Here is a 15,880-nt window from a genome sequence, read left to right as displayed (position 1 = left end):
ATGCCTTAGCTACAGTAGGGAAAGAAGTGGGTGTTTTTAATTGGATAAGTCATGATATGTTAACACAATTTTAAAGGCGTTAAAACCTATCTAAACTAGTTTCTAGACAGCATCCAATTCTAATGTCAGCTAACACATTTGTAAAAACTCACCATTGTCCCTAGTCTCGACAAGGCCTACAATGACTAGAAATGAAATATATTTTTATAAAGTTTTTTTCCAGTTTATTTACTTTGTGCTTTTCACTTTGGTGTTGTCAGTTCATTTCCCCCCGTTTAGTCAGTTTCTGCTGTTATGGGTCTTTCACAGAGCAAGAGAGGATATAAAAATAGGAAAATATTAATATAAAACTGCAAATATTCACTTAACGGGGACTTAATGGGCAGGTATAGTACCTGAAACTACTATTATTGCCCTGAAATTTCCAGATTTTAGCTACTTATCTTTTGGTTGAATACTTCCAATATATGTGAAACAATCATACCTATCTTGGGAAGTCTCTGGTAAATGGATCTCTCCCAGTCACTCAAATAATCCTTGTACAACCACCGAGTGTACAGTACACAGGCTGATATCCAATTTCTACCCCAAACTTTCACCTGCCTCATTTTTTGTGTTTTTGCTGGGATGAATGTAGTTTGAAGCAGCTGACAATCAAGACACAAGTATAGCAGAGCCAAAATGGCAGCTAATTGACTGGATTTTAATATTTAACTAAGATGAATATTTTTGCTTGATGTGGAAAAGGGGGGAGAGGCAGTCTAGCCAGTCCTTAAACTTGAACAGGAGAGCTTTGATTAGTTTTAGCTCTGATCTATAACGTTTTGATGTAATATGACTCATATTTAGGCTCTTTTGATATCCTTATGACAATACTGCATGCACCAAAATGAAAGAAGAAGGGAAAAGGAGAAGTTGAGATGGAGTAAAGAGAAAAATAAAACTGAGATTGCAAAAACCTTTCCTTACATGAAGCCCTGATTCTGGATGTGATTTACAGGACAGAAGTGCTGGTTCAGACAGGGTCTGCAAATCTCATTCCAAACACGCTATTTGCACCACTAATGCTAGTTTATTGCACTGGGCCTGGATAAATCCCGTGTGTGCATGAAAATCCCATGGGATATCTGCCAAATTGTAATTTAGAGAGAGTGTGAATTTATTTATTTTTATTTTTTTATATATTCTTCCTCTTATTAATGCCTTTGATTGTCACAAGTGGAAAAGTTTAAAAAAGAAATTTTTTTTTGCTATGTATGCTATAAAAAGTTATCGTAACATTTCACTTAATTTGGAGAAATAGGTTTAAGCTGGTAAATTTCACTGTTTTACGTCAGTTTTACTTTTTGGTTCTCTTGCTTTAGGTACAATGGCTTTGTGGTTAGATTCACATAACTTCAGAGAACTCTTTAATTTTAAAATGTATTTCTATTCATCTATTATACGAAATCAGATTTTTATCATTTTAGCCCTAAAATTAGTTGACAGGGTTCTTTTAAGCAGGTAGCCAGGTTCTTCAGGCTTTATTTAATTTGCTGGATAATCTCCAAATATGTGACAATAGATGCAACATCTATCTAGTTCATTCAGTAGCTACAGATGTAAGAAAGTGGATACTAAAATATAAAGCATCTTGCTAATTTAAAATTGAAAGTCATCTTAGACTTGTAGAGCACTTCCCTTGCTTTAATTCTTTTCATAAAGAAAAAAATATGAAAGAGGGCAAAGCAAGTTTGCAAGTATGGTCCAAGATCAGTTGGGATTACTTTGTTGAACACAGACATGCAATTTATTATGCTTATCGGTTATCCTGGATCGTTCAAGTTTAGTGTATGAGTAACAGAAGCTGCAGAGAATTCACAGCTACTGATTAAAAAAAAAAAAAGTCACATGCATAACAATTATCTTTACATACTGTACATGTATTTACAGTCAGTAAAATAGCACTGGACCTAGAAATCATCTTAGCTTATATCTCTGCTTGGTTTACCCAACAATAGAGATACCAGCCCAAGACCCAAGTTCAAAACAAGAATTTAAAATTACAGAGTTTTACAAGTAGTTTCAACTGGACTTTTAAAACTTTTTTTTTTAAATAAAAGCTACATACACTTCATATTTAACAATTTCAATTGCTGTAATGGGGTAAATATACATTTATTACCGTACACATGCTCTTTTTGTTCCGTCAGCTAAGACTTCAGTGTACAATAAACTCCATACAGTATTTTACAAGAATGTGTTCTTGAAGAGCTCTGAGTAGATGTTGCACATAAATATCTTCAGTTACACAAGTTTCTGATATTTAGTTGAATTACATTGGATAATGGTTCCCCATTCAGTCAATGTGAACAATGTGTTATACACCTGAAAGTCTAATGAATCTTTGTCTTGAAACACACACAGGTTTCATCCTGGCCAGATGGATGCTCATCTGACAATAATTTGAAAGACTAATCAGTTGCCTCTTAACAGTATCGACACTTTCTTGCTTTAAAAGTAGACTGGGTTAAACTCACTCTAGCACCTTCAGCCAGGGAAAATTGACTTGCAAACATAGGATCCAGTCCTTGACTTTAGGGTGAGTAAGGTGGAGGAGAGATTAAGGTGGCATTTGAACTGCTAGGTTTTGAGAGGGAAAATACTGAGCTAGAAGGGGAGGATGCTCGATGTTACAGGAGACCCAGCTGTTGTATGGAGGCTATTACTCCCACCTCCCAATTAAACATTACAATGTTAGGACAGTATCTAGCAGATGTATGTAGGTAGGTAGGTAGGTAGATCCTTGATGATGCGTTGGAGAGGTTTTAGCCATCACCTTCAGCCCCCAACTAAAACCTCTCCAACGCATCATCAAGGATCTACAACCTATCCTGAAGGACGAGCCATCACTCTCACAGATCTTGGGAGACAGACCAGTCCTTGCTTACAGACAGCCCCCCAATCTGAAGCAAATACTCACCAGCAACCACACACCACACAACAGAACCACTAACCCAGGAACCTATCCTTGCAACAAAGCCCGTTGCCAACTCTGTCCACATATCTATTCAGGGGATACCATCATAGGGCCTAATCACATCAGCCACACTATCAGAGGCTCGTTCACCTGCGCATCTACCAATGTGATATATGCCATCATGTGCCAGCAATGCCCCTCTGCCATGTACATTGGCCAAACTGGACAGTCTCTACGTAAAAGAATGAATGGACACAAATCAGACGTCAAGAATTATAACATTCAAAAACCAGTTGGAGAACACTTCAATCTCTCTGGTCACTCGATCACAGACCTAAGAGTGGCTATCCTTCAACAAAAAAGCTTCAAAAACAGACTCCAACGAGAGACTGCTGAATTGGAATTAATTTGCAAACTGGATACAATTAACTTAGGCTTGAATAGAGACTGGGAATGGATGAGTCATTACACAAAGTAAAACTATTTCCCCATGGTATTTATCCCTCCCACCCCACCCCCCACTGTTCCTCTGATATTCTTGTTAACTGCTGGAATTAGCCTACCTTGCTTGTCACCATGAAAGGTTTTCCTCCTTTCCCCGCCCTGCTGCTGGTGATGGCTTATCTTAAGTGATCACTCTCCTTACAGTGTGTATGATAAACCCATTGTTTCATGTTCTCTGTGTGTGTGTATATAAATCTCTCCTCTGTTTTTTCCACCAAATGCATCCGATGAAGTGAGCTGTAGCTCACGAAAGCTTATGCTCTAATAAATTTGTTAGTCTCTAAGGTGCCACAAGTACTCCTTTTCTTTTTAAAAAATTAATGGCGATTAATCACAGTTTTAATTGCACTGTTAATAGAATACCAATTGAAATTTATTAAATATTTTGGATGTTTTTTCTACATTTTCAAATAAATTGATTTCAATTACAACACAGAATATAGTGAACTTTATATTAATTTTACTGCAAATATGTGCACTTTAAAAATGATAAAAGAAATAGTATTGTTCAATTCACCTCATACATTTACCATAGTGCAATCTCTTTATCATGAAAGTGCAACTTACAAATGTAATTTTTTTGTTTGTTACATAACTGCACTCAAAAACAAAACAGTGTAAAACTGTAGGGCCTACAAGTCCACTCAGTTCTACTTCTTGTTCAGCCAATCGCTAAGAGAAACTAGTTTGTTTACATTTACAGGAGATAATGCTGCCCTCTTCTTACTTACAATGTTGCCTGAAAGCAAGAACAGACATTCGCACGGCACTTTTGTAGCCAGCACTGCCAGGTATTTACATGCCAGATACAAAAATTTTACTAAAGCTAATGTTTAAAAAAGTATATAATACATAGGTTGGGGAAAGTGTGTCTGTATATCTGAGTATAGTGCTTAGATTATCCACAAATACAAAGTTAGTTTTTTAAAAGCCATATGCTACCCAGAGTACATAATCAGCAATAACCCAAATTTAGGTGAATAGATTTAACAATACAGTTTAGATATTAGAATCCGAATACTTGAGTACATCACTCATGAAAAGTTGTACAGAGATTTGGTTGTGGAAAACAAAATACATCAATGAGTGAAGATTGTCCCTCAGTAATTGAGAATTAGGTTGGTTGTCCATTTAGAAAATACAATCCATGAGGAAAGTATTTGTTACTTTACTGACTGCACTTCTCATCAGCACTCCAGGTCATCCTTCCTGGTATTGCCGATGTCCAGTGATGTGTTCTATGTAGATGTCCCTCGACTACTTGATGGCGTCTGATACCATGAGTTGCCACATCAGCCAAGTGTAGCATTGACCGATTCCACATTCTCTCAGCACTCACTCATACTGCGGTCCCATGTGCCTAAGGCTCCAGCGATCAGTGCACGTGTCTGCCCTGGTAACCCCTAGCTCTCAAGGTTTTGTCCAGAGGGGGATATTTCTCTACCTTTCAAGCTCGGGCATTGTAGAAGGCTGGGGTCCTGTTCTCGAACGGCACTGTGATGTCCACCGTGATGATCTTCCAGTCCTCCTTGGTGATGACTATGTTCGCTCGCAGTTGGCTGTCGGGTCCGGGGTTGATAGAGTTTATGGCAACCTTCCCCAACAGGTGGCAGGTTGGCTCTGGCCAGGCTATCTTGGATGGTGTGGTGTCACAGCTGCCAAGTTCTTGAATGAAGCTTGCAGCTACACAGGACATGGGGTAGCATCTTTGGCGTAGCCACACTTCCTGCATCGCTTGTCCCAATTCCCGTGGCGGACAGTTCCGTTCAGTGGTATGCAGTTGAGCCTGGTCCTGTGGATGAACCTCCAATCGGCAAATCGGGTGAAACTGCCCCCGGGGAGGAAGTGGTTGTTGGTGTCCCACTTGCTCATCACCTCGAATGCCTTGCCCTAGTCCGGCTTCCGTTTCAAGTTTTCCACATATTGGTATCAGAGTAGCAGCCGTGTTAGTCTGTATTCGCAAAAAAGAAAAGGAGTACTTGTGGCACCTTAGAGACTAAACAAATTTATTTAAGCATAAGCTTTTGTGAGCTACAGCTCACTTCATCGGATGACATGCATCCAATGAAGTGAGCTGTAGCTCACGAAAGCTTATGCTCAAATAAATTTGTTAGTCTCTAAGGTGCCACAAGTACTCTTTTTTATTTCCCCCCACATATTGGTAGTGGATGGCATCCTTCAGGGTCCTCTCCAGCATGGTTCTAGCTCTGAGTGATGATAGTGTGAGCTGTATTCTTCACCTGTGGCACCAGGACTCCAAGCTTCTGGCATTCCTCGCACCACGTCCAGTGGCAGCCGATACGCTTCTCCAGTCGTTGCGTAGCGTTGCGGGCACAAGTCCAGAGTGAAGCAAAGTCTCCCGTCTCTTCCAAATTTACCTTCCAGCGAGCCGCTCAGGTAGGCGGCGACATCTTGGTTGGAGGGGGTCCTGGCAATTCGCTTCTTGACGGCATCCGTTAAAGCACTCTCCGCAATGTTCCTCACCCATGGTGTCCAGGCACATCAGAAGGCGGAGGGCATGAGTGATCACGGCAACATCACACAGATCACCCATTTGAGGGATGTTGGCACCGTCCTGCCTGTGCAAGATGTACACCAGTTCATTGCTGGCCCTCTGGGAAAGAAACATCCACTTCTTCACGAGCTGCCAGATGATGATCTCTGCCTTGTTCAGTGGTACCTTCGCCATAGAAGATCCCCTCAGGACAAATGAGATCGGGGATCAGGAGGATGTTCAAGGCGTTGATCTTCTGCCATGGTGCCAGTAGGGAGGAGTTGATTCTGGTCACATCTCATAGGATCTCCACGATAATATCCTTATTTACAGTGTCCCCTGAAAGCGGGAACAGACATTCACACAGCACTTTTGTAGCCAGCATTGCAAGGTGTTTACATGCCAGAAATGCTAAACATTCATATGCTCCTTCATTCTTTGGCCACCATTTCAGAGGACATGCTTCCATGCTGCTGATGCTCGTTAAAAAGTAATGCATTCTTTAAATTTGTGGCTGATCTCCTTTGGGGAGCATTGTATGTCTACTGCTCTGTGTTTTACCTGCATTCTGCCATATATTTCATGTTATAGCAGTCTCCGACAATAACCCATGTTGTTTGTTTTTAAGAACACTTTCACTGCAGATTTGACAAAATGCAAAGAAGGTACCAATGTGAGATTTCTAAAGATAGCTACAGCACTTGACCCAAGGTTTAAGAATCTGAAGTGCCTTCCAAAATCTGAGAGGGACGGGGTATGGAGCATGCTTTGAGAAGTCTTAAAAGAGCAACACTCCAATGGGGAACTACAGACCCTGAACCACCAAAAAAGAAAATCAACCTTCTGCTGGTGGCATCTGACTCATATGATGAAAACATGCATCGCTCTGCACTGCTTTGGATCGTTATCAAGCAGAACCCATCATCAGCATGGACACGTCCTCTGGAATGGTGGTTAAACATGAAGGAACATATGAATCTTGAGTGCATCTGTAAATATCTTGCAACACCAGCTACAACAGTGCCATGCGAACGCCTGTTCTCACTTTCAGGTGACATTGTAAACAAGAAGTGGGCAGCATTATCTCCTAAAAATGTAGACAAACTTGTCTGTCTGATTTGGCTGAACAAGAAGTTGGACTGAGTGGACTCGTAGACTCTAAAGTTTTACATTGTTTTATTTTTGAATGCAGTTATTTTTTGTATATAATTCCACATTTGTAAGTTCAGCTTTCGTGATAAAGAGATTGCACTACAGTATTTGTATTAGGTGTATTGAAAAATACAATTTTTTATTTTTGCAGTGCAAATATTTATAATAAAAATAAATATAAAGTGAGCACTGTACACTTCATATTCTGTGTTGTAACTGAAATCAGTATATTGGAAAAGATGGAAAACATCCATAAATATTTATATAAATAGTATTCCATTATTGTTTAACAGCGTGATTAATTGAGATTAATTTTTTTTAATTGCTTGGCAGCTCTAATTTTTATTTATGGGTTTGTCTATACAGAGAAGTTAGTTCAGATTAAAGTTGGATTTAAATTTAAAGTTGATCTTGTTTAACTCCCTGTGTAGATGTTTTTATTCTGGAATAAGAATGCTTTATTCTGAATTAGCTTAATCTAAAATTGGTTAAGGGAGTTAATCAAGAATAGCTATTCCGCTTTAAATTCATGCTTTACCTAAATCTGAATTAACTTCCCTGTGTAGACAAGCCCACAGCAAATAAAAATACATCCTATTTCTAAGAGTTTGTCATAAGGAGAACCTATCTAGCTGAATTTTACAGTGTCCGATTAAAAGTGTATACAGAGCCTTGTTTTAATGGGTTTCTCTCTATGCGTAATGAAACTAAGACCCCCTGAAATGTATTTACATTAAAACATGCTTATGCCGGTAGATTGTAAAGGGACTTTGTAAATGAGCATCCGGGTTTTGAAAACTAGACTGTTATTTGGGAACTCTAGGCAGATCATCCGAGGGAGGTACAGAAACCTTCAGCCTCTAAGAAGAGGTAGCGAAAGGAGAGTGTCTGAAACCTTCACCACTCAGGCTTCTTGGTCAAAAAGGCACAGGCTGAGGAGCTCTCTCCTATAAAGAGTGTTTCTTGCATTATCACAGTGTGACAGACATTCAGGGATACTAGGCCTACAGATAAGAATCGAGTTTCAGAAAGAAAGGGAGGTATTTTTATATCTGTGCAAAAATCAGAAATGTAGTTACATGACTTGCATGTGCTAGGGCTTGTTCTTTTTCCCAGCTAAGCCAATGGAGGTTTTGCTGTTGATTTCAGTGGGAGCTAGGTACAGCCCCAAATGCAGGTTCCACACACAAATCAACAGTCTGTTTAAAAAATCTGACTCACACGGGCATGAATGTTTAGATAAGGCAGTTGAAGGACTTTGCAAATGGCCTTAGCAAGCTGATGATCCAGCCAGTGACCTAGGACCAGAGAGAGGGAATGTGTGCAGAAGGGCAGGTGTAGCAGGGTCCTGAGAGCAGAGCAGGAAATTTAATTGCAGGGAAGAACCTCTTGCTGCTGAGGACTCCCGTTAGGAAAAGACTTTTTATTGCACCAAATTAACACAAATGTAAGGGTGGGGGGAGAAGAGATGGAGGAAACGAATTTTGAGAGGGCACATTTGGGGAAGGGGATTAATTGCTCAGGGACTGGAGCCAGGAAAGAGTACATGGATTTAATACAGAATGGGGACAGGCAGGGATTCAGGAAACCCCAAATCTCCCCAGCTTCCATATGAGAGATGAAAAGAGATGAAGGCTAGAGGCTCCTTGCTAGTGTGAAGGACAGGATTGCCGTGGATTCTGGTTGCTTAGCTGAACCGTTAGTGAACTAAGCTACCCCCAATAACAACCTGAAATTTCCCATGATGTACATGCAACTCCACTAGCCTTGCTTCTCAGAACTGTTTCATGGCCACTTTTTTCTGAAATGCTGGCAACCATGTAATAATGACATATAAAGTCTGTTTTGTATTTATGCCGATAAATCCTAGAGCATGAGCTCTTGGGAGCAGGAAGTGCCTTCATATTATTTGTTTATACAGTGCTTAGCCCAGTAGAGTCCTCGACCCTGACGGGTACCCTTGTGCCAGAAATAATAAATAACAATAACTTAAGCTATAGAGGAAGGCTGTCAATGGTGAGGAGGCTTTGTACTTCCCCAACTTTGATAGGTTCCATAGTTGGAGGCCATGACAGTTAAATGCTATCATGGACTGAAAATTCCCCTTCCTTCATTTTAATAATCATATTTTATGATTAAATTTTGAAATATAAGAACATATTGCACGCTTATAAATCAAGGACTGAAAGATGGAGAAAAGTTAAAGAAAATAGTCAACATCTTTTTTCTCCTGTCAGTAAAATCTGTCTTCAACCATTAACCACTGAGCCAGCAGGGCCAGTATCAAGACTATTTGACCTGAATGGTAGCATGGAACTTTAAAGTGGAAGCAATACTCCAGTGTGAAATCTCTAGTCTCGTGCTCTGTATGAGGCACTATAATTCTTAGTTTTGCAGGGTTAAAAGTGTGGGTAGCTAGAACCTCTAAGGCCAGCTCAGAAAGCAAAGATTTTAAAGAAATGCTTAATTTTAATCATAGTTGTAAAAATATTTATATACCACATCTTAGAGCATTAAAAAGGAAAGACTTAAAATGTTATTCGTTTCACTACTTGACGGTTCATATTTCCAATGTTGGATGATGAAAATCAATGAACTCAGTTGCACTTTCCAGTTCTTAATGCAGCAATCACTGGGTCCATGAAATTTCTATCTTTATCAAAAATTGCTCAAAAGTCTTAGATTTATCAAATGTTTGTTTATCAAATGTTTCAGAAAACCTGAATTTGGGCCAAAATTGAGTTGATAATGTCCGCTTAATTACATACCTTGTTGGAACACTTGTAGATGGGCACTGGGGACTTGATAGAAACAGTAGCTACTTGTAGAGTCACATCATGCATCATCCATATTGGACATGGAAGTTGCTTACTGATGATAAATATAAACTTCAGGACCTATATCACCCTTCTTGAGAGAGAATCCAGAATGTATTAATTCTCATGTTCAGAAGATAAATTATTTTAAACTGTCGGAGAAAGGAACACATTTATACATTCAGCAGTATATTGAACAGGCAAAATACGCTGATTCAACAGAGTGTATCTCTGTTTAAAATCTTTCAGTCTCTTGTTTCCTGTTTACTTGAATACAGCAGCTTTGTCACAGTTCAAAAAGCCCTCTCTTTCATCCAGAGGAGAGCTCCTGCCTTGTCAGCTACGCGCAGTCTCTGTGTTGTGTATTGTCCAATACATGATTTCTGCGTTGAATACTGAGAGATTCAATTGTTTTGTGTGCCTGTTTAAGCTGAATCTTTAAAGCTTCATTTTCTGCCTTTAGAATATTTCTTTCCTAAACAAAAACAGAGAATGGCAGGCATCATATGAATGGTATTGGATTTTAAATAAATTTCACCCGTTTGCGGGTGCACTTGCTTGATTGGCATCTCACATTTTCCGTGAGAGACTATTTAACTATTCTCCAAATGGTTATTATGCACTGAACAGTAAATGGCATGTTAAACAAAAAAGATCAGCATGAGCAAATGGCAATTAATTTTCTGTTTGCACCTCTAAAGAATGTATTTGGTTACCTGGTAAATTAACCATTTCATGCTTGGAACCAGTATTTTTCAATATGACTCATGCAGAATATATTTGTTCTAAATGTACTGAGCTTTCAGCCACACGGTGCAAAGGAGATACAAAGATGGGGGAGAAGATTTGGGTGGTAGGTGGGAGTCCGTGTTTCAAGGATGGGTGGGAGAGGTTTTAGTTTTGGACATTGCTTGGGTTTGTAGATAGATATAACATGGATTATTACTGTGGTGTGTTTTTCACAAAGACTGAAGACTTCATGGGGCAGCGACAGGCTGTCTCTTAATTCCATTGCCTAGTGTAATGACAGTGTACTAGCTGAACCCTTTCCTTATTTCCTTTTTCCTATGCATTAATATGCAAAGGTCCACAATGTGCTGGCTGCCTGCAAACTGTGTGAAGTGAGCTTGCTTTATTCTTGCTTGCCTGAGATTTCAGGACAGTGATGCTGATTGGAGTTAGGATTTTAATCATTTCAATTTTCATTTGAATTGTTTAACTTTTGTAAGAGGAAGGGATCATCTTGTGGTTAAAGCACTGGACAGAGATTCAGATCTGGGTTTAAATCCTGGATGTGTCACAGGCTTCCTCCATTACCTTAGGCAAGTCACTTAATTGTACTGGGCTTCAAGCCCTTCTCAGTAAACAATGCTTGCTTTCTCCCACCTTTTATCTGTCTTGTCAGTTTAGGGCCCAATCCAACTCCTAGTGACAAATGAGAGTTTTTCCCATTGACTTCAATGTGAATTGGATCAGGTAAGCTTGTAAGAAGAGAACTGTTACTTACTTACCTTACAGTAGATGTAGTTCTGCAAGTTGTGATGTCCATGTGGATCTCACTGTTGATGTGCTTGTGCCCCATGTGCACAAGATCAGAATTTTCTAGCAAGTAGGGTCTGTTGGGGGCTGGGTACCTGCACCCTGAACATCCTCGCCCCTCCCTTCCACCATCCCCAGCTAAGCACACAATGGGCTACATGGATCCAACCAAATCTGTTCCCTCAGTAATTCAGAATCCCAGAGATAAGGACTCCAAAAGAGCAGGGATGAAGTGTGTGTCATGGGATCCACATGGACAAGACTTCGCAAAGAATTACAGTAACTGTATGATAAGTAACTGTTCTTTCCTCTTTGCGTCCTTGTCCACGTGGATCCCACTGGTGCTGGCTAGCAAGCAGTAATCCTCACAGGATAGACTGAGGGGTCTTGTCTAACTATCTAACTTAATCAAAGAGAGAACCGAGAACAGCCCTTACAAATATGGCATTAGCTTTGGCAGCCTGGGATTTTGTGAGTGACGCATCAGTTTCAGAAAATTATTGCTTCTTGACAAAGGGAGGAGTGAGCACCATTTTGTCTGATGAATATTGCAGATGTATTGTCCATCAAAGATCCCTTGATCAGTGACAACATCTTGAAAGTTGGCCTGATCACTCAAAACTCCAGGATGTTAATGTGAAGGCAGGCGTTGCTTTGGGACCTGATTCACCTTGTCGTAGAAGCATCTGTGACTACTATTAGTGATGGGCATAATGTCTGAAATGGATCTCCTCTCCTCGTGCTAGGGTTCATCCACCATGTGAGAAAGTCCAATGTATAGCACTGTGATAAGAGTCCATGGGGTTTCTAAAAGGCTGCTACACTATTCTGAGCCAGGACTGCAGTGGAGATATGCAAAGTTTGACAAGAAGCATCACATTCGTGCATGAAGCAAGATGACCTAGTAGCTTTAAGCAAAACCTTACTGATGTCATTGGTTGGTTTGAGAGAGTAAATATAAGAGATTTGATGGTGTGAAATCTATTGATATGGGGGCAAGCCCTTCTTGAGTTTGTCAAGAAGAGTTGTGATAAATTCTATCCTCTGTGAGGAACAACTTGGCATAGATCACTCTCTGTCCTAGATAATGAAAGAGATTCAGAACATTGGTGATGGTTGTGGAGACTTCTTGGCTGGACTTTCTCTTTAGGAGTCAGTTGTCCAGGTACAGATCATTTTGTCAGTGTAAATGAGCTACCACAATAGCTAGGCATTTCGTAAAGGCCCTTAGTACTGACAAAAGGGAGTACTCACACTCCTGTCTCTCTCCATCTGTTCTCTCTTGTGTTACACTTAGGTTAGAAGCTCTTTGAGGCAGGGACAGTCTTTTTGTTCTGTTTGTATAGCACTTAGCATGATGGGGGTCCTGGTCCATGACGGGCTCGCAGGTACTACAGTAATACAAATAATAATAATAAATAAAATGATACTTCCTGTGTGCAAGGTCGATGGCAATTTGGAAGTAATGCATTCTGGATGTTGAGAGCCATGGACCAATACTGAGCTTTCAGAGCAGGTATAACAGAGGCTTGGGAGATCATCCTTTTGGATGTACCTACTGAGATGTCTCTCATCCAGGGTGGGGCACAGCACACCATTACTTTTGGATTGAAGGAAATAATGGGAACAGAATCCCTTCTCCTTTGAACTCTGAAGGAATTGTCTCTAGGGCTTCTGTGAGTGGGAAGGAGTCCATCTCTTTTCCCAGCTGTTTCTTGTGAGAAGGGTCCCTGAAAAGGGATGGGGAAGAAGGTTGGGAGGGAGGCAGTGATTGGAATTGTATAGGGTAACCCTTTATGATTTCCGTGACCTGTATGTCCAAAGATATTCCAGTCCATTCATGTATGAGAGAAGCAAAATAAATGGCAACCGAATATAAGTGGGCTTTTAGGGAGCTCTGTAGTGATTGGTTGGGAGCTCAGTATTCTCATCAAACCTGCTTATTTTGAGGAGAAAGCTGCAAGGATTATAGCCTTAGAATCTATGAGGTAGAAGCTGAAGGTGTCTTCCTCCTTGAAAATCTAGACCTCCACTTAGATGAGAAGTCAGTAGACCTTTTTTGGTAGGAAGATGATGATCTCTGTTTTGGTTCTGGAAACAGATTGCCTTCCTTCTAGTGACCAATGTATAGATCCCTAAAGACCTATGCATGACTCTCTAATCTTAAAGCCTCATCGATTTGGGAACAGAAGAGATCGGGTTCCTTGAAAAGATAGAACTTCAGTGGTATACTGGACCTATTTCAGGATTCCTGATGGCTGAAGACAGGATGCTTGGTTGTTGTTGTGGCCAGGAATCGAACAGCTGCATTGGACGCAGCTTGGTGAGAGGTCTTGGCCATTATTGACCTTTTGCTTCACTGCCTTCAGTTCTATTCTTTGGTCGAGAGAGAGAAAGAAAGAACCTTGGCAAGTAATGCCTGATAAGTGTTTGGCAAGTAATGCCTGATAAGTGGCAAGGATACTGAGGAATATGGTTTTCTACCAAATAAGTCCAACCTCTTTAGATCATTTTCCTTAGGAGTGGACCGAGTCAGGGTTGGCTGTCAGGCCTTTTCTAATATTGCTGAGACCACAAGAGAGCCTGGGGTAGGGTGAGAAGCGACATTCATATCCCTTTTGCAGAGTACTTGGTAACTCCTCTCAGCCCTTAGACATAGAGGAGTTGAGGCTGACATCTGCCATGAGTCCTTTGTTGGCTCTAAGATGCCTTCACAGCAGAGCAGCTCACAGCAGGAGTTTGCCTGGGACTGGTAAGTATCCGAGTGTGTGTGTTTGCTTGCTGAGGAAGTATCCGAGCGTGTGTTTGCTGGGAGGGCAGGGAGAGAGCCTGAGTGAGTGTCTGATTGGCTGCTAGCCTGCAGGGGGCGGGCATTAGGGTGTCTGTGTGTTTGCGTCAGGGAAGCCTGGCTGTTTGAAAATAGCCAGAGCCTCGCGAACCAGCTGAGCGGCAGCGAACCAGCGGGGACAGCAGAGCAGCTCACAGCAGGAGTTTGCCTGGGAGTTCGCCTGGAGTGAGCCCAGTGAGGCTTACATCTTGCCAACGTCTCTGAGGAAGCTCATAGTAGGTAGGTGATATGGAAGGGGGGGGTTCAGCTATTGTGACCTGCACTGGATGTGCCATGTTTGTCTTTCTTCCACAGGACAGAAGCGACTTTGTCTGTACAAAGTGCAAGCTGGTCTCCATATTGGAAGAGAAGATTGAAGGTCTGGAGCAACAGGTAACGACCCTGCGTTGTATACGAGAGACTGAGGATTTTCTGGACCAAACTCAGGATAGCCTTCTAGGGGCACAAAGCTCTAAAGATATAGAGCAGGTTGCACAGAGGAGCCAAGAGGCCAGTGAAGAAGCTTGGCAACATGTGACCTCCAGAAGAGGTAAGCGGAATGTCCGGGTTCCAGTAACACAGACACAGGTAACTAACCGCTTTCATGTTCTCTCCACAGGTACCATTGCGGAGAGTGGACCAGATGATATGTCTGGGGGGAGAAAGCAGAAGGAGACCCCGCTGGTTGGGAGGCATGAGATGCGATGTCCTGAGGTTGGGGGTTCCACGACCACCACTCCCAAGAGGAGGAGAAGGCGGGTGGTGGTGGTCGGGGACTCTCTCCTCCGGGGGACTGAGTCATCTATCTGCCGCCCTGACCGGGAAAACCGAGAAGTCTGCTGCTTGCCAGGGGCTAAGATTCGTGATGTGACGGAGAGACTGCCGAGACTCATCAAGCCCTCGGATCGCTACCCCTTCCTGCTTCTCCACGTGGGCACCAATGATACTGCCAAGAATGACCTTGAGCAGATCACTGCGGACTACGTGGCTCTGGGAAGAAGGATAAAGGAGTTGGAGGCGCAAGTGGTGTTCTCGTCCATCCTCCCCGTGGAAGGAAAAGGCCTGGGTAGGGACCGTCGAATCGTGGAGGTCAACGAATGGCTACGCAGGTGGTGTCGGAGAGAAGGCTTTGGATTCTTTGACCATGGGATGGTGTTCCATGAAGGAGGAGTGCTGGGCAGAGACGGGCTCCATCTTACGAAGAGAGGGAAGAACATCTTTGCCAGCAGGCTGGCTAACCTAGTGAGGAGGGCTTTAAACTAGGTTCACCGGGGGAAGGAGACCAAAGCCCTGAGGTAAGTGGGAAAGCGGGATATCGGGAGGAAGCACAGGCAGGAATGTCTATGAGGGGAGGGCTCCTGCCTCATACTGGGAATGAGGGGCGATCAACAGGTTATCTCAAGTGCTTATATACAAATGCACAAAGCCTTGGAAACAAGCAGGGAGAACTGGAGGTCCTGGTGATGTCAAGGAATTATGACGTGATTGGAATAACAGAGACTTGGTGGGATAACTCACATGACTGGAGTACAGTCATGGATGGTTATAAACTGTTCAGGAAGGACAGGCAGGGCAGAAAAGGTGGGGGA

The 15,880-nt window shown here is 41.8% G+C and overlaps 1 protein-coding gene across 5 annotated transcripts in view; it reads right to left on the bottom strand.

Moving 5' to 3' along the window:
• Window positions 1-9,746: 9,746 nt before the first annotated feature.
• Window positions 9,747-15,880, bottom strand: part of RASGRP1 (RAS guanyl releasing protein 1) — a 90,750-nt gene continuing 84,616 nt past the window's right edge. For 4 of the 5 annotated variants that reach the window (XM_038407533.2, XM_043515734.1, XM_038407537.1 and 1 more), the window contains one exon: window positions 9,747-10,400. In XM_038407533.2, the coding sequence (XP_038263461.1) occupies window positions 10,266-10,400 (135 nt within the window). In that variant the 3' untranslated portion in view covers window positions 9,747-10,265. The remainder of the gene's footprint in view (window positions 10,401-15,880) is intronic. The other variant, XR_006281839.1, reaches the window with a different exon arrangement.

Source organism: Dermochelys coriacea, chromosome 6 (assembly GCF_009764565.3).
Source record: "Dermochelys coriacea isolate rDerCor1 chromosome 6, rDerCor1.pri.v4, whole genome shotgun sequence".
Lineage (NCBI taxonomy): Eukaryota > Metazoa > Chordata > Testudines > Dermochelyidae > Dermochelys > Dermochelys coriacea.
The sequence above is the reverse complement of the archived record's forward strand: the minus strand, read 5'-3'. Positions and strand labels throughout refer to the sequence as shown.